Source organism: Symphalangus syndactylus, chromosome 15, assembly GCF_028878055.3.
Source record: "Symphalangus syndactylus isolate Jambi chromosome 15, NHGRI_mSymSyn1-v2.1_pri, whole genome shotgun sequence".
Taxonomy (NCBI): Eukaryota; Metazoa; Chordata; class Mammalia; order Primates; family Hylobatidae; genus Symphalangus; species Symphalangus syndactylus.
Window position 1 is genome coordinate 22,084,105 of NC_072437.2, and position 24,661 is coordinate 22,108,765.

General features: G+C 42.5%; 1 protein-coding gene across 1 annotated transcript in view; it reads left to right on the forward strand.

The window, feature by feature from the left end:
• Positions 1-22,735, forward strand: part of SLC15A1 (solute carrier family 15 member 1) — a 44,807-nt gene extending 22,072 nt beyond the window's left edge. Inside the window, exons 17-23 of the mRNA XM_063618498.1 lie at positions 976-1,122; positions 2,845-2,894; positions 17,964-18,071; positions 18,185-18,293; positions 18,813-18,956; positions 20,230-20,337; positions 21,617-22,735. Of these exons, the coding sequence (XP_063474568.1) occupies positions 976-1,122; positions 2,845-2,894; positions 17,964-18,071; positions 18,185-18,293; positions 18,813-18,956; positions 20,230-20,337; positions 21,617-21,808 (858 nt within the window). The 3' untranslated portion in view covers positions 21,809-22,735. The remainder of the gene's footprint in view (positions 1-975; positions 1,123-2,844; positions 2,895-17,963; positions 18,072-18,184; positions 18,294-18,812; positions 18,957-20,229; positions 20,338-21,616) is intronic.
• Positions 22,736-24,661: the final 1,926 nt, after the last annotated feature.

The window sequence follows — 24,661 nt, forward strand, 5'->3', positions numbered from 1 at the left end:
TTCTGACCCCGTTATAATAGGATTTAGAGAAGCTGATTTTCTTGGTCCTTGTGTAAATGCCAAGGCTAGCCCAGAAGTGAACTAAGGATCTTGATCTCATGTTGGCTATATTCTAAACCAGTGTTCTCCACACTATGTTGTGTGTTGTGTATGCAGATCACCCAGGGAGCTCGTTAAAATGCAGATTTTTTTTTTTTTTTTTTTAGATGGAGTCTTGCTTTGTCACTCTGTCACCCAGGCTGGAGTGCAGTGGCAAAATCTTGGCTCACTGCAGCCTCCGCTTCCACAAATGTTCAAGCATTTCTTCTGCCTCAGCCTCCCAAGTAGCTGGGATTACAGGTGCATGCCACCACGCCCAGCTAATTTTTGTATTTTTAGTAGAGACAGGGTTTTGCCACGTTGGCCAGGCTGGTCTCGAACTCCTGACCTCAAGAGATTGGCCTGCCTCAGCCTCCCGAAGTGCTGGGATTACAGGCATGAGCCACTGTGCCCAGCCCTAGCCCCAGAGATGTTGAGATTTAGCCAGTCTCGTTCCTGTTTAGCCATGGTTGAGCACCACAACCTTAGACCTTGCCAAACTAATAATCTTGAAGGTAAAAACAAAAAGCCCAATTCCTAATGCTTGGAGCAGCCCAGTATTGATTTTCACCAGGGCTGTTGCTTTTGCCCTGGTGCTGTTCTTTGCCTAACAGTAGAAATTATTCTCATAGTATTTATTTTTATAAAAGCAAAATAAAAGTAAGATGCTTGGTGAAAAGTATGGTTCCTGTGGTGGTACTAAAAACTTCATGATGGAGTCTGTAAGGGTGGGTGGGAAACTGAGGCAAGTAAATGCCAACTCCCCACAGGCATTTTTTGGTATCTATGAACATGAACTTGGAAATGGGGAATATCAGATAACTGCTGTTCCAGTGTTCAGTTGCATAGTGCTGAGACTCTGTGATATTAACTATGCCTCTTTGCCTCCCTCTATAGACAAATGCGTTTATGACTTTTGATGTAAACAAACTGACAAGTATAAACATTTCTTCTCCTGGATCACCAGTTACTGCCGTAACTGACGACTTCAAGCAGGGCCAGCGCCACACGCTTCTAGTGTGGGCCCCCAATCACTACCAGGTGGTAAGTGTGTGAACACCTACAGCTGACTCTTTGCTGTTTGTGATACTGGAGGCCAAAATTTTTATGGTGTGACTTTGTTTTACTCCCATATAGTGTTATATTAGATCATCCTCAATTTCTTCCTTCTTCTGGAACACAAGACTTCAAGAACACCCGTCAGACTTCCAATAAAAGTATGACTGGTGGATAGGAAAAGTTAATATTAATTGAAATTTCTAAAAAGACAACTTCTGGACATTGTATTGGGTCTGTGCACGAATGTGCGTGCATGTGTGTACAGAAGTCACACAGAGTACATATGTGAATTCTCAGGGACTTTTTCAGATAGTTTAAAATATATAATTAATTGCACTGAATTTAAAAATTTGCACTAGTCAGAAAATTAGAGCAGTCTCTGAAAAAGTATAATAAGCCTACCAGGTAAAAGCAATAAAATACTATACATACAAAATATCTGATTAGAAAATACAGAGATCTAAATATGCCATTTGCACATAAAAAGCTATGAAATCTAGCCTGGACAACATAGTGAGACCCCTGTCTCTACAAAAATTTAAAAAATTAGCCGAGTATGGTGGTGCATGCCTGTCGTCCCAGCTACTTGGGTGGTTGGGGTGCAAGGATTGCTTGAGCCCAGGAGGTAGAGGCTGCAGTGAGCCATGTTCATGCCAATGTGCTCCAGCCTGGGTGACAGAGCAAGACCCTGTCTCAAAAAAAAAAAAAAAAAAAGCAGCAGCTATGAAGGTATAGTTGAACTAAATGAAAGAGTTGTAGAGTTGTGGGCATTCTGTAAAGTGCATTTAAGTGAGCTTCTAGGGAACTGCAATATGGAATTAAGACTCTTGGTCATTTGCTTAATTAGGGAGCTGCTGAGTGGCTTGTTCCAAGGTTTTGGAGAGTAGTGTTCTGTGGAAGCACCGGCAACTAATGATCAAAAATTGTAGAGGCTCATGTTAGCTTTAAAGAAAATCAAGGCTGAAGAAATGGAACCCTTCTTCTTTCTTCTTCCTTCCTTCCTTTTCTCTCTTCTCTTTTCTTCTCCCTTTCCTTCTTTCTCTCCCTCCCTCCCTTCCTTCCTTCCTTCCTTTCTTCCTTCCTTCCTTCTGTCCGTCCATCCATCCATTCTTTTGCTCTTTCTCTTTCTTCCTTTCTTTCTTTCACTTTCAACAGGATCTTACTATGCTGCCTGGCTGGTCTCAAACTCTTGGCCCCAAGAGATCCTTCCAAACTTTGGGATTTCAGGCATGAACCACCATGCCTGGCCCAGAAACCCTCTTTTTTTTTGAGACAGGATCTCCCCCTGTTGCCCCATCTGGAGTGCAGTGGCGGGATCACAGTTCACTGCAGCCTCGACGTCACAGACTCAAGAATCATTTTCAGCAAATGATTCTCCTTCCCACCTCAACTTCCAGAGTAGCTAGAACTACAAGTGTGCTTTGCCACACCTGGCTAATTTCTAATAGAGACAAGGTCTCACTATGTCTCCCAGGCTGGTCTCAAACTCCTAAGCTCAAGTGATCCTCCTCCCTTAGCCTCCCAAAGTGCTGGGATTACAGGCATGAGCTACTCTGCCCAGCCTCCAGAGCCCTTCTAATGTAACCATGTCCTTAGGCCCTAGGATAAGTGTCAATACCACCTTCTCAAAGACTGAAATATTCATCTGAACTCATTCTAATGAATATTATTTTGAAAATATTTTTATATTACTGTTTCCTCTCTCAGGTAGAGGATGGTCTTAACCAGAAGCCAGAAAAAGGAGAAAATGGAATCAGGTATGTATATTTCTTTAAAATTTAAGTTTTATCAGCTTCTTATGAAAGTAATGCATACCCATAGTAAAGTCCAAATGTAACAACGATATAAAATGAGATTATAGGGTTTGTCGCAACAATGTAAGGCTGGCTCAATATTCCCCCAAAAAAATCAGTCCATATAACCCATCATCTTAATAAACTAAAGAGGAAAATGTACATTATCTTATCAATTGATTTAAAAAAAGCATTTGATAAAATTCAGCATCCATTCATGACAAAAACTCTCAGCAAACTGGGAATAGAAGGGAACTTCCTTACCCTGAAAAAAGACATCTACAAAAACTTGAGCTGATATTATACTTCGTGGTGAAAGTCTAAAAGCTCTCCACTAAGATTAGGAACAAGGTAAGATTTTTCCACCCTCCCCACTTCTGTTAAACATCCTCTGGTTGCAAGAGCAAAGATACAAGAAAAAGAAGTAAAATCATCTAGATTAGAAAGGAAGAAATAAAAATATTTCCAATTGGCCAGGTGTGGTGGCTTACACCTGTAATCCCAGCACTTTGGGAGGCTGAGGCAGGCAGATCTCTTGGGCCCAGGAGTTCGAGACCAGCCTGGACAACATGGTGAAACTCCGTCTCTAATAAAAATAAAAAAAAATTAGCCAGGCGTGGTGGCACACGCCTGTAATCCCAGCTACTCGGGAGGCTGAGGCAGGAGAATTGCTTGAACCTGGTAGACAGAGGTTGCAGTGAGCTGAGATTATGCTTCTGCACTCCAGCCTGGCTGACAGAGTGAGACTCTGTCTCAAAAAAAAAAAAATTAGCTGAGTATGGTGGTGTGTGCCTGTAATCCCAGCCACTCAGGAGGCTGAGGTGGGAGGATCACCTGAGCTTGGGGAGGTTGAGGCTGCAGTGAGCCGTGATCCTGCCACTGCACTCCAGCCTGGTGACAGAATGAGACCTTGTCTCAAAATAAACCAATATAAATAAATAAATAAATAAATTTCTACTTATAGATGACAATTGTCTATATAGAAAGTCCCCAGGACTCTACCAAAAGAAGCTCATGGAATCAATAAGTGAATTTAGAAAAGTCACAGGACACAGGACAAAAAATCCATCACTGTTCAATGTGCTAGCAATGAAGAGTTGGAATCTGAAATTTTACAACCATTTCGTGTATACTATCTCCCCCCACAGAATATGAAATACTTAGATATAAATCTAACAAAACATGCAGGATTTGAGTGGTGAAAACTACAAAATTGCTTATGAAAGAAATCAGTGAAAAGCTAAATAAATGGAGAGACAGCTGTGTTCATTGATCAGAAGATTTAATATAGTAAAGATGTTACTTCTCCCCAAGCTGACCTATATAGGTTTATTGCCATTCCTATCAAAATCATAGCATTATTTTTATTGGTATAAAAAAGCTGCTTCTAAAATGTATATGGAAAGGCAAAGGAACTAGAACAGTTCAAATAATTTTGAAAAAGAATTAAGTTGGAACAGTCTTACTACCACTAGTTTTAAAACTTACTATAAAGTTACAGCAATCAAGACAAAATGGTATTGGCAAAGAAATAGATGCATAGATGAATGAATAATCTAGACCCAACCAAATGATTTTTGTCAAAGGTGCAAAGACAGTTCAATGGATTAAGGGAAGTACTTTCAACAATCAGTGTTGAAACATTTGAACATTCATATATAAAAAATGAACTTCATCTAAACCTCAGATCTTATACACAATTCACATATAAAAATTTTATTAAATTCTTACACATCTTATATGAAAACCCAACATTGATTATAGATCTGCAAGTAAAATATAAAACTATAAAATTTATACAAGAAACATAAACTCTTGTGACCTTGGATTCTTAGATATGACATCAAAAACACAATCTGTAGAAGAAAAACTTGATAGAGTTCACCAAAACTAAAAATGTTTGTTCTGTCAATGTCACCTTTTTTTTTTTTTTTTTTTTTTTTTTGAGACAGGGTCTTGCTCTATTGCCCAGGCTAGAATGCAGTGGTGCAGTCACAGCTCACTGCAGCCTCATCCTCCTGGGCTCAAGTGATCCTTCTGCCTCAGCCTCCCAAGTAGCTGGGACTACAGGCGCGTACCACCATGCCCAGCTGATTTTTACTTTTGGTAGAGGTGGGGTTTCACTATGTTGCCCATGCTGGTCTCAAACTCCTGAGCTGAAGCAGTCTTCCCACCCCAGCCTCCCAAAATGCTGGGATTACAGGCATGAGCCACTGTGCTGGGCCTACACTAAGATTTGAATACAAATTTGGATACATGCACCCAGCCAATATCTGAAGAGAATAAAAAGATTCGCTACAAACTGGGAGAAAATATTTAGAAATCATGTATTTGACAAAGAACTTGTATCCAAAATATGTAAAGTACTCTAAAAGCTCAATGTAAATAGAATTACACAGTGTGCAACTTTTTGAGGCTGGCTTCTTTCACAGCAAATCTGTGTAATCTTAATTTAAATTTAATTTTACATAACCCCATTAAAAACGCAAAAGATTTGAACAGATTTGTCACCAAAGGAGATATACACACATGACAAATAAGCACATGAACAATAGCACTGGTCTTATTAAGGGAAATATAAATGAAGACCGCAATGAGTTACAACACACCTATCAGGTGGCTGTAATAATTGTTTTAACCTTGACAATACCAAGTGTTGGTGAGGATGCGGGGCACCTGGAACTCCCTTGCACTGCTGGTTGGAGGACAAGAGGCTGTAGCCCCTCTGAAAAACAGTTTGGCAGTTTCTTTTTTTTTTTTTTTTTTTTTTTTTATTATACTTTAGGGTTTTAGGGTACATGTGTACAATGTGCAGGTTTGTTACATATGTATCCATGTGCCATGTTGATTTCCTGCACCCATTAACTCATCATTTAGCATTAGGTGTATCTCCTAATGCTGTCCCTCCCCCCTCCCCCCACCCCACAACAGTCCCCGGAGCGTGATGTTCCCCTTCCTGTGTCCATGAGTTCTCATTGTTCAATTCCCACCTATGAGTGAGAACATGCGGTGTTTGGTTTTTTGTCCTTGCGATAGTTTACTGAGAATGATGTTTTCCAGTTTCATCCATGTCCCTACAAAGGACATGAGCTCATCATTTTTTATGGCTGCATAGTATTCCATGGTGTATATGTGCCACATTTTCTTAATCCAGTCTATCATTGTTGGACATTTGGGTTGGTTCCAACTCTTTGCTATTGTGAATAGTGCCGCAATAAACATACGTGTGCATGTGTCTTTATAGCAGCATGATTTATAGTCCTTTGGGTATATACCCAGTAATGGGATGGCTGGGTCAAATGGTATTTCTAGTTCGAGATCCCTGAGGAATCGCCACACTGACTTCCACAATGGTTGAACTAGTTTACAGTCCCACCAACAGTGTAAAAGTGTTCCTATTTCTCCACATCCTCTCCAGCACCTGTTGTTTCCTGACTTTTTAATGATGGCCATTCTAACTGGTGTGAGATGGTATCTCACTGTGGTTTTGATTTGCATTTCTCTGATAGCCAGTGATGATGAGCATTTCTTCATGTGTTTTTTGGCTGCATAAATGTCTTCTTTTGAGAAGTGTCTGTTCATGTCCTCTGCCCACTTTTTGATGGGGTTGTTTGTTTTTTTCTTGTAAATTTGTTTGAGTTCATTGTAGATTCTGGATATTAGCACTTTGTCAGATGAGTAGGTTGCAAAAATTTTCTCCCATTCTGTAGGTTGTCTGTTCACTTGGATGATAGTTTCTTTTGCTGTGCAGAAGCTCTTTAGTTTAATGAGATCCCATTTGTCGATTTTGGCTTTTGTTGCCATTGCTTTTGGTGTTTTAGACATGAAGTCCTTGCCCACGCCTATGTCCTGAATGGTATTGCCTAGGTTTTCTTCTAGGGTTTTTATGGTTTTGGGTCTAACATTTAAGTCTTTAATCCATCTTGAATTAATTTTTGTATAAGGTGTAAGGAAGGGATCCAGTTGCAGCTTTCTTATACAGGTAAACACTCACCGTGTTACCCAACCATCCCACTCGTAGATATTTACCCTAGAGAACTGGAAACTTGTGTTCACATAAAAGCCCACACATGAATGTTTATAGAAGCTCTGGTTATAATCACCAAAGATTGGAAATCACTCAAATGTCCTTCAGTGGAGGATGCATAAACACCTACCACACAGCAAAAAAGGGAACAAACTTGATACAACGATGTGAATGCATTTCAAATGCATTGTGCTGTGGAAGAAGCCAGCCTCAAAAAATTACACACTTTTAAACATTGAGGGTGTGGGGAGGGGCTGGTCCCGCCCTGGGCTGGAGTTCCTTTTCTCACACCTGTGATTGGAGATGTGGAGAAGGGGAAGGGAGGGACAGCTCACTGGTTCCTTCTGCCGTAGCTCTGTGGTTAAAAACGGAAATTGTTCTCTTGCCCAGTCCCACTCCCCCAAAAAAAGCGGCATTAACAGAATAATTGTATAATTCCATTTACATGACATTCACAGAAAGCCAAAAACTCCAGGGACACAGAACACATTAGTGATTGGCGTGGGTTAGGAGTGGAGGAAAGGTTTGACTATGGGGTAGCACAATTTTGGGGTCCACGTATTCTGATTGTGACAGTATTTATAAATCAAAATAATGTTAAAATTTATATAGCACTGTACACCCCAAAAGCCAATTTACTATAAATAAATCTTTAATAAGAATAAACTGCGGTGAATGAGAGTAAGTCTCCTGTTCACCTCAACTTTCAACCAGTCTCCAGTCCCCAGTAGCCACAACTTTGATAATTCCTGATTTTAGCCTTTACTAGTTAGCACTAAAACACAAAATAATGGAGACTTAAGTATATTTTGGGACAATGTCTATTAACTTACGAATGTAGGCTGGGCATGGTGGCTCACGCCTGTAATCCCAGCACTTTGGGAGGCTGAGGTGGATGGATCACCTGAGGTCAGGAGTTCAAGAACAGCCTGGTCAACATAATGAAACCCGGTCTCTACTAAAAATACAAAAATTAGTCAGGCATGGTGCACGTGCCTGTAATCCCAGCTACTCGGGAGGCTGAGGCAGAAGAAATGCTTGAACATTTGTGGAGGCGGAGGCTGCAGTGAGCCAAGACTTTGCCACTGCACTCCAGCCTGGACAACAGAGTGAGACCCTGTCTCAAAAAAAGCAAAACAAAACAAAACCAAAAAACAACTTACTAATACAAATGGTGGTGAAATGGACTTTTACTTTTCATCTCACCTCCTGTTTGTTTCACACTGTTAATATTTAGTAGATTTACGTTTCTGTTTTCCCTGTGCTAGGCTGAGTCTAAATAATAGATCCATAAACAGGATTTACAATATGACCCTATAAATATTATTTACAACATAATAAAGTGTGATCAGTCTGCAAGAGAAAATGTTACTTTATATCCTTGAAAATGTATCCCTCAACTGAAAATGTCTTGAATATCCAGGTGCACTGGAATCTCCTATTACATTGATGAATTGTTCAGCGGTGTCCATCTTGATTGCTTTCATTTCACCAAGGCTTTCTTGCACAGCTTCTATTTTTTTTCCCCCTAACCCAGTTGGCCTCTTGTTAACAAAAACATAAGCCTTTACCCAGTCTCCAAGGTTACCAGCTTCCTAATTATACTATTATTCTGGGAATCCACTTTTCCTCCTGAAAAACCAACTCTTCAGCACATTCTTTGAGCTAACGGGAGCACTGGCTCTGTCATCCTGCTGAACCACTATCCTGGTAGAATTTTTCACTGTGTGCCAGGTTAATGCCTTTCTTTCTTGGATTTTATGTCATCTTTCTCAGCCTTCTTTCTACTTTTGTGGCAGCATATGGCCAAATATCTTGTCAAGAGAAAACAAGGTCAATTCCAAGTCGTTGCTTGCCTGAAAATGCCTTTTTATATTCTCACACTTGGATCATTGGCTAGACACCATTTTCTTCCATAACTTTGGAGGCTTGACTAAAAGATTTAAAAAAAAAAAAAAAAAAAAAAGCATCGGCCAGTCTTTGTGGTTGATTTCCATTTCTGCTCATCAAGCTTTTGGCATCTTCTTTCTCTTTGGTGTTGCCAAATTTCTCTGCAGTGTAACTAAACATGGCTATAATTGTATATAATTGTATTCATCTTGCCAGCAAGAGGGTCTTCCATTTTTTTTTTGTTCCTTCATTCCTTTTCTTTGTTTCCTTCTCCATGAGTTTCGTAGGGCTGCCATGACAAAATAGTACAGGCTGAGTAGCTTATGTACAAAGAAATTTATTTTCTCAGGCCAGGAGCAATGGCTCACACCTGTAATCCCAGCACTTTGGGAAGGTGAGGCAGGCAGATCATGAGGTCAGGAGTTCGAGATCAGCCTGGCCAACATGGTGAAACTCCGTCTCTACTGAAAATACAAAAGTTAGTCGGGCGTGGTTGTGCGTGCCTGTAATCCCAACTACTGGGGAGACTGAGGCAGGAGCACCCCTTGAACCCAGGAGGCAGAGGTTGCAGTAAGCCAAGATTGCAGCACTGCACTCCAGCCTGTGTGACAGAGCAAGACTCCCTCTCAAAAAAAAAAAAAAATTAATTTTCTCACAGCTCCAGAGGCTGGAAGTGTAAGATCAGGATGCCAGAAGGGCTGGTTTCTCCTGAGGCCTCTCTCCTCGGCTTGTAAATGCCCCCTTCCCTCTAGGTCCTCACATGGCCCTTTGTGTGTGGCTGTGTCCTAATCATCTCTTTATATGAGAACACTTGTCACGTTGGATTAAGACCCATCCTAATCACCTTTAAAGGGGTAAACCCTTTAAAAGTCTCTCCAAATACAGTCCCTCTCTGAGGTACTGGGGATTAGAGTTCCAGCCTGTGAATTTCAGAGTGACACCATTCAGCCCTTCGCCCCTTCTCCCGCCTCTCCAGGATCATTCCTGTCCCCCACACATGCTCATACACAGCTGCCGTGGCTGATCTGGAAAGAAACACACTGACAGTGGTCACCTGGTCCTGTCCTGGTCTTTATATTTGATTCTGAGCTGGGAGCACCTCTGGAGTTTCCCTTTCGCCTCAGAATGTGGTTTCCGTTGCTTTACTTTCTTCAGGAATGTTTCCTAACCTTGGAAACTTGGAGCAATTGAGATTGGGGGATCCTTTCTTGTTTTGGTGTTGTTAAAGCTCCTTTCTTTGTTGTTGTTGGGGTTTTTTGTTGTTGTGTTGTTTTGTTTTGAGAGGGAATCTCACTCAGTCATCCAGGCTGGAGTGCAGTGGTGCCATCTCGGCTCACTGAAGCCTCCGCCCCCTGGGTTCAAGCAATTATCCTGCCTCAGCCTTCTGAGTAGCTGGGATTACAGGCACCTGCCACCACGCCCAGATAATTTTCATATTTTTAGTAGAGACGGGGTTTCACCATGTTGGCCAGGCTGGTCTCGAACTCCTGACCTCAAGTGATCTGCCCACCTCAGCCTCCCAAAGTGCTGGGATTACAGTTGTGAGCCACCGTGCCCAGTCCCAAAGCTCCATTTAAAAAAATTGTGTTCAAAGAGATCTTAGAAAAGAAGACAGACCCAGGAGATTAGCAACACTTGACTACTTTACCCCCACCCACGTGGTAAAAGATGAACTGGAAGCTTTTTTCCTTTTAATTTTAATTGGTAACATCAAATCTTAAATGGATCAAAGGTTTTATTATTTCAGTGAGGCCCTAGGGACAAAACACAAAAAAAGAGAAGTTCTAGAAAACCGGTGTCAGAAAATAACAGAGAAATAGAACAACAGAGAATCTCAGGAAGTCAGACTTCTGAGCAATATGTGAATTAAAGGAAAAGTATATACTATTTTAAGCAAAATGGAATCCTTTGACTATGTGGTATCAGTAAGTTGTAAGACTTAAGTGATTAACTTAAATAGAACCTTTTGAATAAAGTGGCAATGCATCAGCCAAAAAGTGGGCCTGGGCAGGGCTCGGTAGCTCAAGCCTGTAATCCCAGCATTTTGGGAGGCTGAGGTGGGCAGATCACCCGGGGTCAGGAGTTTGAGACCAGCCTGGCCAACATGGTGAAACCCCATCTCTACTAAAAAATACAAGAACATTAGCTGGGCGTGGTGTGTGCCTGTCTGTAATCCCAACTACTCGGGAGGCTGAGGCAAGAGAATCACTTGAACCCGGGGCGCAGAGGTTGCAGTGAGTCAAGATTGCACCCCTGCACTCCAGCCTGGGTGACAGAGTGGGACTTCTGTCTTAAACAAACAAACAAAAAAAATTGGGTCTGGCATAGCGGTGCATGCTTGTGGTCCTAGCTATTTGGAAGGCTGAGGCGGGAGCATTACTTGAGCTCAGGAGTTCGAAGCCAGCCTGGACAAAATAATGGGACCCTGTATCTAAAAAATAAAAAATAACTGGTTGAGAGTTTGATAGTGATCTTTCTCATGCACTTTTTAAACATTATACATTGTTCCATATGTGTATGTCTATAAACAACACATTGTTAAGCACATTTTTACACTAAATAGGAAAGTGACTGTCCTGCATGCATGTCATTCTCCAATGTTATAAATAATGTTAGAAAATATGTTATTTTAGTATTTAGCCATATTGATATATGCATCTCTTTTTTTTTTTTTTTTTTTTGAGACGGAGTCTCGCTCTGTCACCCTGGCTGGAGTGCAGTGGTGTGTGATCTTGGCTCACTGCACCTCCCAGGTTCAAGCGGTTCCCCTGCCTCAGCCTCCTGAGTAGCTGGGACTACAGGTGCATGCCACCACACCCAGCTAATCTTTTTTTGTATTTTAGTAGAGAATAGGGTTTCACCATGTTGGCCCAGATGGTCTCAACCTCCTGATCTCCTGATTCGCCCGCCTCAGCATCCCAAAGTGCTGGGATTTACAAGCATGAGCCACCACGCCCAGCCAATGCATCTTTTATGCATTCACTTAACCACTGTATAGTATTCCATTACATGGATATACTGCAATTTATTTATTCGTTCCTTCTAGTCAAAGACATTTAGATGATTCTGATTTTGCCAAACAATGCCAAAATTCACATTCTTATCTGTTTCTTTGTCCACATGTATGAAGTTTCTCTAGGGCAGTGATTTCTTTAAAACTTTTTGTCACATTTAATGAAAATAATTTGAGCATGCACCCACTATACATGAATATGGTATCCTTTATAAATTATATAAACTGCATCAAATTAATGTGCTTCATAAATAATGCAAAAAATAAATATAAAGAGGATGAGAAAAGTTTTTTTAAACCAATATTTTACAAATATTTGTATTCATTAGTGGTACAGAAATCATTAGTGTAGATAATGTGGTTGAAATACACTTTGTTCATTTCTAAAAATTTCAGTGTAAGATTTGAAAACAGCTATGCAAAGGCCTGGCATTAAGTTCAGTTCATTTCAATGCTTGTTTTTCATGACTGTCATACTGAAAAAGATACTTCAAGAAGGATGTATGGGCATAATTGACCATAATTTGATTTTTTAAAAAACAAAATTTCATCTATATATTGTGAAGCTTTCAATCAGTGGTGCTAGGACCACTGGATTTCCACAGGCAAAGGACTGAAGTTGATCCTCTCCACAGAAATTAACTCAATGGATCAAAGACTTCAATCCTGAAAGATTTAGGGGGTGAGCAATTGGTGAGGGAGGCCACCTGGGGAGATACATGGCCTTCTATCATTGTGGGAAGCTGGCTTACTGTGAGACTGTGACACAGGGTTGTAAAATTACAGCTATCTGAGAACAAAGAGAAGCCAGTATTGTGTGACTGTGTTCCCAAGCTTCGCTTTCGCTTTGGCATAGTGACTTTGGGGTCCTCAGGTTCTACTTCCTTTCACATAACCAAAACAATGAAATTTATAGAAGAAAACTGAAACCACAAGTGACAAAAAAAGGAAAAAGAATTTGGGCTTCATAAAAATTGAAAACTTTTGTGCTGCAAATGATGTCATCAAGAATTGAAAGGACAACCCACACAATGAGAGAAAATATTTACAAATCATATATCTGATAAGGGACTTATATCCAGAATACATAAAGAACTCTCACAACTCAGTACTAAAAAGACAACCCAATTTTTAAAATGGGCACAGTATTTAAATAGATATTTCTTCAAAGAAGATATCCAAACAGTCAATAAGCATACGAATATATGCTCGAAGTTGTTAGTTTTTAGGGAAATTTAAGTTAAAAGCACAATGAGATACCACTGCCTACCTTCTAGGTTCTGATCAAAAAGATAGGCAATAGGCCAGGCGCAGGGGCTCACACCTGTAATCCCAGCACTTTGGGAGGCCAATGTGGGCAGATCACCTGAGGCCAGGAATTCGAGACCAGCCTAGCCAACATGGTGAAACCCCGTCTCTACTAAAAATACAAAAATTAGCTAGGCATGGTGGCAGGTGCCTGTAATCCCAGCTACTTGGGAGGCTGAGGCAGGAGAATCGCTTGAACCTGGGAGGTGGAGGTTGCAGTGAGCTGAGACTGTGCCACGGCTCTCCAGCCTGGGCAACAAGAGTAAAACTCCGTCCCAAAAAAAAAAGGTAGACAATAACAAGTGTTGTTAAGGATGTGGGTAAACTGGACCCCTTGGCTGGGCATGGTGGCTCATGCCTATAATCCCACCACTTTGAGAGGCCAAGGTGGGCTGAGTGCTTGAACCCAGGATTTCAAGACCAGCCTGGGCAATATGGCAAAACCCTGTCCCTACAAAAAAATACAAAAATTAGCCAGGCATGGTGGTGTGTCCCAGCTACTCGGGAAGCTGATGTGGGAGGATCACCTGAGCCCCGGGAGGTCGAGGCCGCAATAAGCCATGTTGGTGCCACTGCACTGCAGCCTGGGTGACAAAGTGGGAGTCCGTCTTCAAACAAACAAATAAACAAAAATTAGTACCCTTATTCACTGCTGGTGGTAAATCTAAAATGGTACAGCCACTTTGAAAAACAGTTCTTTGAAATGTTAAACATAGAGTTTTACTATATAACTCAGCAGTTTCACTCCTAGGTATATAACCATGTTGACCAAAATTAAGGGTGTCAAGGCAGAAATAATTTGATTTATCGGAAGCCAAATGTGAGGATCAACCTGGGAAGAGACATCAGCAAAGTAGGGAGTGTCCCAGAGTCTGCTGCAAGTTGGAAGATCCTTATAAGAAAGTTGAGGAAGACCGGGTTTGGTGGCTCACGCCTGTAATCCCAGCACTTTGGGAGGTGGAGGCAGGAGAATTACTTGAGGCCAGGAGTTCAAGACCAACCTGGGCAACAAAGCAAAACTCTCTCCCTACAAATATAAGAATTTAAAAATTAGCCAAGCATGGTGGCGCACTCCTGCAGTCCTAGCTACTTAGGAGGCTGAGGTGAGAGGATTGTTTGAGCCCAGGAGTTCAAGGCTGCAGTGAGCCACGATTGCACCACTGCACTCCAGCCTGGGTGACAGAGTGAGGCCTTGTCTTTAAAAAAAAAAAAAAAAAAGTTTAGGAGAAGAGAGGGGGACTCCTCATATTAGAGCTTTCTATTTTCTTTTTTTTTTTTTTTTTTTTTTTTGAGTTGGAGTCTTGCTCTGTTGCCCAGGCTGGAGTGCAGTGGTGTGATCTCGGCTCACCGCAACCTCCACCTCCCAGGTTCAAGCGATTCTCCTGCCTCAGCCTCCTGAGTAGCTGAGGTTATAGGCATTCACCACCACGCCCAGCTAATTTTGTATTTTTAGTAGAGACAGGGTTTCTCCATGTTGGTCAGGCTGGTCTCAAACTCCCGACCTCAGGTGATCCACCCGCCTCGGCCTCCCAAAGTGCTGGGATTACAGGCGTGAGCCACCGTGCCCGGCCCGAGCTTTCCATTTTCATTGGAGGTTATAATACAGAGGTTATGATCACTGGCTGCAGATAACAACATATGGGCTAAAATGTTTTAGCACAAGACAATCAGTAAAGCGTCATGATTCAGAAGCAAATCAGCGTCCTTTTTAGTGTTAGTGGGCTGTGTGTTAATCAGTATATCAACACAATAAGATTGGAGGGAGGCACTCTTTACTCATGGGCAGGATATAAGCCAGGCATTGTGAGACCTTCCCCAGGTGGTTGATTTAGAAGCCTGCCACATGTGACATGTGAGGTGTCACCCAGAAGAGATGAAAACATGTCCACACAAAACCTTGTGCATGAATGTTCATTACAGCATTATTCACAATAGAGAAAACATACAAACAAATCCAATGCCCATCAGCTGATAAAAGGTGGTATATCCATATGATGGAATATTACTCATAAAAAGGAATGAAGTGGCCGGACGTGATGGCTCACGCCTGTAATCCCAACACTTTTTGGGAGGCCGAGGTGGGCGGATCATGAGGTCAGGAGATTGAGACCATCCTGGCTAACACATCCCCTCTCTACTAAAAATACAAAAAATTAGCGGGGTGTGGTGGCGGGCACCTGTAGTCCTAGCTATTCGGGAGGCTGAGGCAGGAGAATCACTTGAACCCAGGAGGCGGAGGTTGCAGTAAGCCGAGATCGCACCACTGCGCTCCAGCCTGGGCAACAGAGCAAGACTGTCTCAAAAAAAAACAAACAAGGAAAGGAGTACGGATACATGCCACAGTATGAATGAATGTGAAAGACAATATGCTAAGAGGGAGAAGCTGGTCACAGAGACCTGCGTGGAATGATTCCATTGAAATGAAGTGGCAGGCAGAGCCATAGAGACAGAAAGCAGATGAGGGGCTCTCAGGAGGCCGGGGAGGAAAGAATGGGAGTGTTTAGACATGTTTAGATGCGCAAATCCTTACCATTGTGTCACAGTTGCCTCCAGTATTCAGTGCAGCCAACATTGCACAGGTTTGTAGCCTCGGAGCCAAAGGCCACACCCATGCAGCCCGGGTGTGTGGTGGGTGGCACCGTCTCGATGTGGGTGAGTGCCCGCTATGAGGTTCCCATCACCACAGAATCGCCTCCTGACGCATTTTTCAGACCCCATCCCTATCATTAAGTGACTCGGGACTGTGTTTTCATTTCTTGTTGCACCAGCCCTAAGACATAAGCCAGGCAGCTCAGAATCCTCTAGCCTTAGGGATGGTTTCATTCAGAGTCTGATGGCTGATAAGTTATAAAGCCAGGCCTCAGGCCCAACGTTCTGCTTCCTGATCTCATACTCTGCCCACACAAAACCACACGCTCTCTTTTGAGTGGATGATCTTCATCTTTGATAAAAGCAGCTCTTACAGTCTAGAGCAGTGTGAATTCTAGCTAAGGCCCGTGTGGATCTGTCTCAGGTTCCATTTTCTATATTAATCAGCTATCAAATGATACCAAGTAGAAGGCCTCGGGACTTCAGGACCTGAGCTTAATTCACACACATTTTCTCCCAGCACCTAAAATTTGATCAGTATTATTTGTTGCCACAAAGCTGATGAAACTTGGCCCCATATTTTAGGGATGGAAAGATTAAATCGTTCTTTACACTGTGGAGGTGTACACTAGTAAGACTTACTGTTCTCTACACTGGATAATCTTCTCTAGGCCTTCACTCACGTGTTTGGTAGAAAAAGTCAACTGGTCTTATTTTGAGCAACACCGTCCTGGTCACTAGGGTTGTATGACAGTTTCAGGGTCATCTATAGCCTGAAACAGCTATGAAAGGGGTCTGTAATCAGCCATCCATGCTGTTCACCATCCGTATGGTCCTACGAAGGCAAACAATTCACCTGCTTCCATATGAAGTGTAGCCTCACGGGACTTTGTAGAGATAGGAAGCCTTGGACCTGGAAGTCGGTCTTATTGGGTATCCATTCAAAGCTGTATTCCAGCAGGATGCTGACCACTGTCACTCCAGGACCACACAGGCTTCCACCCTCTGAAGGGGATTCCTTAAAGCTGTCTCTCAGCCTGGTGTAGTGACTCATACCCATAATCCCAGTGCTTTGGGAGGCTGTGGAGGGAGGATCTCTTGAGGCCAGGAGTTTGAGACCAGCCTGGGCAACACAGCCAGACCCTTGTCTCTACAAAAATTAAAATAAAAATTAGCCAGGCATTGTGGCACACACCTGTAGTCCCAGCTACTCAGGAAGCTAAGGTGGGAGGATCACTTGAAGCCCACAGTTCGAGGCTGCATTGAACTATGATTGTATCACGGCATTCTAGCCTGAGCAACGGAGCAAGACCTCATCTCTAAAAAACACTAAAAAAACTGTCTCTTGTTACTGGGCTGGCCCACTTCTTCCTCTCCAGTCCCGGGTGCCCTTCCCCACCTGAGGCTCCTAGAGGTAGGAAGTAGGTGGGCTTTCCTCCTCAACCCCCTAAAGAAGGGGGTGTCATTTAGGAACTGGGGTCTGTCTTTAAGGAACTGGGCAGCATCTGGTTTTGGTCTTTCACTACTTGAGCTATAAAGTTTCTGGCTGAGCACGGTGGCTCACACCTGCAATCCCAGCACTTTGGGAGGCCAAGGTGGGCAGATCATCTGAGGTCATGAGTTCAAGATCAGCCTGGCCAACATGGCGAAACCCCATCTCTACTAAAAATACAAAAACGAGCCGGGTGTAGTGGTGCATGCCTGTAGTCCCAACTACTCGGGAGGCTGAGGCAGGAAAATCACTTGAACCTGGGAGGCAGAGGTTGCAGTGAGCCGAGATTGCACCACTGCACTCCCGCCTGGGTGACAGAGCAAGACTCCATCTCTAAATAAATAAATAAAGTTTCTGAAACAAGGAACACAAAGGCATGGCTACCTTCTTGAAGGGAAGAGGCTCAGTATCTACTTCAGTCCCTGCTTAATATTCCTAACGTATTGAACTAGGTTAGATTCACAAAGTACTTAGAGCAGTAACTGGCACATATAAACACTGTTAAATACATTCTTTTAGGTGTGTTCTCATGAGTGGGTGAGCAGGGATAAACCCAGGGTGTTTCACTTTTTGTCTTTATTCTCTAGAAATATTCTGAAAACATCTTAAACTCCTTCAAAATAGGGAGTATTGCTCAACTTCACGTGCATGTACTGTGACCTAGAATATATTATTCTGTAGTTCAATTACAAGACAGATGGTTTTCTGTTTCAGATTTGTAAATACTTTTAACGAGCTCATCACCATCACAATGAGTGGGAAAGTTTATGCAAATATCAGCAGCTACAACATCAGCAAATATCAGTTTTTTCCTTCTGGCGTGTAAGTACCTAGACTGAATGCTTCACTCAAAGGTTCAAGAATTTCTCTTTAAAAAATACATTGAAACTTTTAATGCCAAGAATGTTAACCAATATTATTCTTTCTTTTGATAGAAAAGGCTTCACAATAAGCTCAACAGAGATTCCATCACAATGTCAACCTAATTTCAATACATTCTACCTTGAATTTGGTAGTGCTTATACCTATATAGTCCAAAAGAAGGTTAGTAACTCGTTTCATTGTATCAGAAGATCTGCTCAAACTCGACTGATATGAAGACTCACAAACAGGATATAATATGATTTAACTAGAGTGATATTAGGATCTGTATTTTAAATGGGCTTAGAATTAATTCGCTTGGCTAATTCTTTAACTTATTGTTGACTTAATCATTAGAATCTAAACAGACTGACTTCCCCTGGATAATAATTTATGTTAGCCAATGTCTGATGCCTCCTTATAGAATATTAACATAGACTTAAGGAACTCATAGTTCAAAGAGAGGGCAGTGTATTAAAACGACTTCCAACCTACTCTCTTATCTAAAAGAAAAATGCTAGTGAACGTGTCTTCAAATCCCACTGCAAGTGTAAAATGCAGTGTTGCCTTATGTTTAAAATGTGTACGTACTTGATAAATCATATGATGTAACCCTAGAAGGTCAAACTCAATTTACCCATTCGAACAATTTTTATTTTAGAAGCTCTCTCAACTTCTTCTGCTTTTGCCTTACTGCTGCAGAGTGACAGCTGCCCCGAAGTGAAGGCGTTTGAAGATATTTCAGCCAACACAGTTAACATGGCTCTGCAAATCCCGCAGTATTTTCTTCTCACCTGTGGCGAGGTGGTCTTCTCTGTCACAGGATTGGAATTCTCATATTCTCAGGTTTCTTGTTTGTTGTATTTACCACCCGTCTGCTATACCCCTGCCTGCAGAAAATACTGATGGGACTTCATTTAAATCTGGGATAACTATGTTTTTAAAAAGTCTAGAAAGTATTATGGTATCTTCTGTAGAGCAAGGTCTCTGAGGTCACCAAGTGTTGTCCTTAGTGAATGAGAATTATTACTCTCTTGAGCTGTGCAAGAGTGTGTGTTCATATGTGTCTATAGCCCCACAGTCGTACCCTAGACATTTAGTGCGCAATATTTATTACTGACTGCTACCAGAATGATGAAGGTCAGCAGATTCTCCTTTCTGAAACAACCAAATGTAACCAACCATTCATAAAACAGCTCAATTACAGGTCTATGTCCTCGTGATAGGTTTGGTTGAGGTCTCTTTATAGCTCCCAGTAAACATAGCAAATAAGGTCTAGCTTTAAAAATAAAATAAAAAAAAATTTAGCTGAGTGTGGTAGAGCACGCTTGTGGTCCCAGCTACTTGGGAGGCTGAGGCAGGAGGATTGCTTGAACCCAGCAGTCCGAGGCAGCAGTGAGCTGTGATCACGCCACTTGTACTCCAGCATGGGCAACAGAGCAAGATACTGTCTCCAAAAAAAAAAAATAATAAGGAAAAAGTTTAAAAGAATTATTGCTTTTAAGTGTGTTAGACTAATGAGCTAGGTTTTATCGATACCCAAATTAGAGCTTAATTATTGAACTGTGTTGTCAGAACTATACTTATAGGCATTATAGCCCGCAATGCCTAGTACCATCAATTTTTATAGTAAAGAGGCCAAGATGAGTCAGAAAATCACTTTCTGTGATAACCTCACAGTCTAATAAAGGAGATAGCTGTAATACAGGTGACAGGTGTTTGAAGAGATATTTTGGAGATGTGGCAGGAAAGCCACAGAAGGGTAAGCTTGCAGCCCAGGGCAGCCTGCATTTGGGGGGAAGACTATGCCAGGCTGGGTGGCTTCGCTTGGAAGCTCTCCTGTAGAAATAGGATCAGCTCCTCTGTAGATGTGTCCATTTAACTAAGGGGACAGCGTTGCAAGGATGTGGAGCGTGAAACACAGGGATTCTTTTCTACTCGTCTGTGCGTGTTTGGGTGTCTTGTTACCTAAGTGATGATCCTTTTTACATTGAGGCCACCTGACTTTTCGTGTGCATTGTTAGGTTGGTCTGCTTCATGAAATGCCCATCGGTGAGCTGTGTTCTCCTGCTCGGAGGGTGAGACCTGGAGCAGGACTCACTTTGCTTTGCTTCCTCAGGCTCCTTCCAACATGAAGTCGGTGCTTCAGGCAGGATGGCTGCTGACGGTGGCTGTTGGCAACATCATCGTGCTCATCGTGGCAGGGGCAGGCCAGTTCAGCAAACAGGTATGATGAGGGAGAGGAGATTGCACATACCTCTGTCTTTCCTATTCATGGTCATCATGGTGGCCCTCTCTAGCCATCTGTCTGCTCTGTGTGGTCATCTAGGTAATAGCTGGATTAAACTGCCAGACCAGCCAGGGCTGTTCCCAAATAGACTTATGGCAAAGTGTCTGCTGTTTCTTCTTCTTCCTTTTTTTTTTTTTTTTTTTTTTTGAGATGGAGTCTCACTCTATTGCCAGGCTGGAGTGCAGTGGCACAATCTCGGCTCACTGCAACCTCTGCCTCCCAGGTTCAAGTGATTCTCCTGCCTCAGCCTCCAGAGTAGCTGGGTCTACAGGCGCCCACCACCACACCCGGCTAATTTTTGTATTTTTAGTAGAGACAGGGTTTCACCGTGTTGGCCAGGATGGTCTCGATCTCTTGACCTCGCGATCTGCCCACCTTGGCCTCCCAAAGTGCTGGGATTACAGGTGTGAGCCACCGCACCCAGCCTGCTGATTCTTCTTATTTCCACTTGTTGTTAATGCAGCTGGAAATTGACAACCAAAATAGCCGGAATAGGTTAACTTGAAGTCGCCCTTATGTGTTTTACTATCAAGGGAAACATGTCTCCTACCTTCGGTGAGTGCAGCTTAGTAGCTGCAAAGCAGACACATGTTATCCTGAAACTTTCATAACACCTGAAGTGAAAGCCATCCTAGAGATGGTTATACATTTTACAATTAAATGAGGGCTCTACTGATACTTACACTCTTTCCTTCTGCACTGTAGCATGTCTACCTCATAAGGCAGCTGTTATCCCATCCGTTTCATGACTTCCTGCACCAGGTCCCAGCAGCAGATGTGCTAATGCTGTGTGCTTATGAGCTCCAGGTGTTTCCAGGGAGGAACATGGGGCTCTTAACTTGCTAGAGTTCAGCACATTCATTTTTCCCTCGTGGGGACTGCTTGCTGTTCTCTTGGTCCCCATCCTTCCAGGGTCCAGCCATATGTCTTAAGGCTTGAGTATTTCAGAATTTTTTTCTCATCTTCCCAAAGTCTGTTGTTGCTGTACCTTAGTGCTGTTCAAAACATGTTGTCTATATTAGCATCTATCTATCTTGGGCATTCAAGAAAAGCTGGCCTTACTCTATCTGTATTGGTTGCTTACCAATTTTCCATAATTTAATTTCAAAGCACTCTCCATCTGCATGTAGCAAGAAAATGTATACACCATATATTCATCAGTATGACCTGTTTTATTTTTGTTCTTTTTCCTGCTCCAACTCTGATTTCTTCAAAGTGGGCTGAGTACATTCTATTTGCCGCGTTGCTTCTGGTCGTCTGTGTAATTTTTGCCATCATGGCTCGATTCTATACTTACATCAATCCAGCAGAGATTGAAGCTCAATTTGATGAGGATGAAAAGGAAAAGAGACTGGAAAAGAGTAACCCATATTTCATGTCGGGGGCCAATTCACAGACACAGATGTGAAGGTCAGGAGGCAAGTGGAGGATGGACTGGGCCCGCAGACGCCCTGACCTCCGCCCCCAGGTAGCAGGACACTCCATTGGATGGCCCCTGGTGAGGAATACTTCAGAATTGGGAACTAAACCATGAACACTATTTTCTTTCTTTCTTTCTTTCTTTTTTTTTTTTTTTTTTTGAGACAGAGTTTTGCTCTTGTTGTCCAGGCTAGAGTGCAATGGCACGATCTCAGTTCACTGCAACCTCCGCCTCCCACCTCCCAGGTTCAAGCGATTCTCCTGCCTCAGCCTCCCGAGTGGCTGGGATTAGCGGCATGCACCACCACGCCCGGCTAATTTTGTATTTTTAGTAGAGATGGGGTTTCACCATATTGGCCAGGATGGCCTCGATCTCTTGACCTGGTGATCTGCCCACCTTGGCCTGCCAAAGTGCTGGGATTACAGGCTTGAGCCACCGCGCCCGGCCACAAATGCTATTTTCTAAGCAGCCAGCAATGAATCTAAAACTCTGGAAGAAGTCTTCTGTTTGAAAGGCTTATTTAAGCCACACATACACTGTCTTACAGCACTGCAAGCCCACCCCACATTTGTCATCTTCCCTATCACACAAATGATGTTATTTTGGACTAGCTTAATTTTGAAAGGGTAACAAAGTTTCCTATTCTATATTGTTCATTTCTAACACTCTTATGAAAACTATTCTAAAGGAGGCAAGAGCCAAGGCCAAAAGTGAACATACAGGTTTGAGAATGGCTGTGATAAGGACCAACTGGTATTAACTGATAACTTTACCTTTGGGTTTTTGTTGTTTTGTTTTTCCAGTCCCTACCTCTGTTTAAATTATGGATAACTCGAAAGACAGCTCATGTGAAGGCCAGTAATGATTTTTTTGAAGTTTCAATGGTGTGAAATAAATTTCTGTTCTTAAGCATAAGTGTTCACGTATCTCTGGGTAGGGTAAGAAGTCTTTAACATACTATCTGATTATAAAAGCAGCACCTGCTCATTGAAATTTCTTCCTGGTCCTGTTTTCCCCAGGGATGATTGATTGATTGATTGATTGATAGATAGACAAACAGATAAAGAAAGGTAGGTAGGCCGATAGATGATAGATAGGTAGGTAGATAGACGAACAGATAAAGGTAGGTAGATAGATGATAGATAGATAGATAGATAGATAGATAGATAGATAGATAGATAGACAGACAGACAGACAGAAAGACAGACAAATAGATAAAGATAGGTAGGTAGATAGAAGATAGATAGATAGGCCAGGCGCAGTGGCTCATGCCTGTAATCCCAGCACTTTGGGAGGTCGAGGCGGGTGGATCACGAGGTCAGGAGATCGAGACCATCTTGGCTAACATGGTGAAACCCTGTCTCTACTAAAAATATAAAAAATTAGCCGGGTGTGGTGGCAGGCACCTGTAGTCCCAGCTACTCGGGAGGCTGAGGCAGGAGAATGGCGTGAACCTGGGAGGCGGAGCTTGCAGTGAGCTGAGATCGTGCCACTGCACTCCAGCCTGGGTGACACAGCAAGACTCCATCTCAAAAAAAAAAAAAGATAGATCGATAGATGATAGATAGATAGAGGTAGGTAGGTAGGTAGGCAGGTAGATAATAGATAGATTAGATAGATAGATAGGAGAGACTTAATATTACTAGGACCTTCCTATGTGCACATTTGTGTACCATCTCCTAGCGTTTTTCTCGATACTCACAAACATTTTCTGCTGGCGTAAAAATTCTTCTAAAACATTGTAAACACCTAATGCCTAATTTATCCTAGAGATGTTTATCATTTAGCCATCCCAGGTATCAGGTCCAGAATGAGTCTACCTTGGCGCTCCTACACAAACAAGCCACAGTTCTTAGACAAACTAGTGCACAACTCTGAAGATTGAAACTGGTTCCTGGATTAGAAGGAAGGGTTCGCATTTGGCCTCTAAAATGCTTACATACAAGCTCGCCATTGCACCGTAGGAGCTGCATTGAAGGGGAGACTCAAAGCCCAGGGTTAGAAACACAATGTGATTATCAAACCTTAACACTTTTTCTAGCCTTGGGATCAAGTCATAATTCCTTAACTAGGGCCCATGAGGCTCTTTTTCTCTCTGGACACACTTCCTTTCTCTCCATGCACTCTGATCCTGCCAGCATGGAGCTGCTGCTCCTTCCTGGAACACATCACATTCTCATTCCCAAGTCAAAAGCCAAGAAAAAGAATACCCCAAGACACTTAATTCTCTGCCCACCACCCCCAACCCCTCCACCTGGCTAAGCCCTCTTCATTTTCATGCCATGTCCTCCAAGACTCTTCCTGTTGCCCCTCCCTCCCATGCCAGGCTGTGGCCCTGCTCTGAGCTCCCATAACACACCTTAACATTTTCAAGTTGCACAGACCTCAGTGGATCATGTCTATCTAGCTTTTCCTAAACCAACAGCTCTTCTGTATATCTTGTTCACTGTTCAGTCTCCAGAACATAGTAATCCTCTATTTGTTTTTTAATTTTTAATTTTTTTTTTTTAAAGACAAGTTTTCACTCTGTTATTCAGGCTGGAGTTCAGTGGCACGATCAAAACTCACTGCAACCTTGAACTCCTAGGTTCAAGGGATCCTCCCACCTCAACCTCCCAAGTAGCTAGGACTACAGGCTTGTGCCACCACACCCAGCTAAGTTTTTAATTTTTCTGTAAAGGCAGGGTCTCACTGGCTGGTCTCGAACTCCTGGGCTTAAGACCTTCTAGAGTGCTGGGATTACAGGCATGAACCACTACACCCAGCCCTAGTGCTGACTCTTATAGTTACTGTGTAACTTAGGGCAGGTTTTGATTTTTTTAATCTCATTTCCTCTCCTAT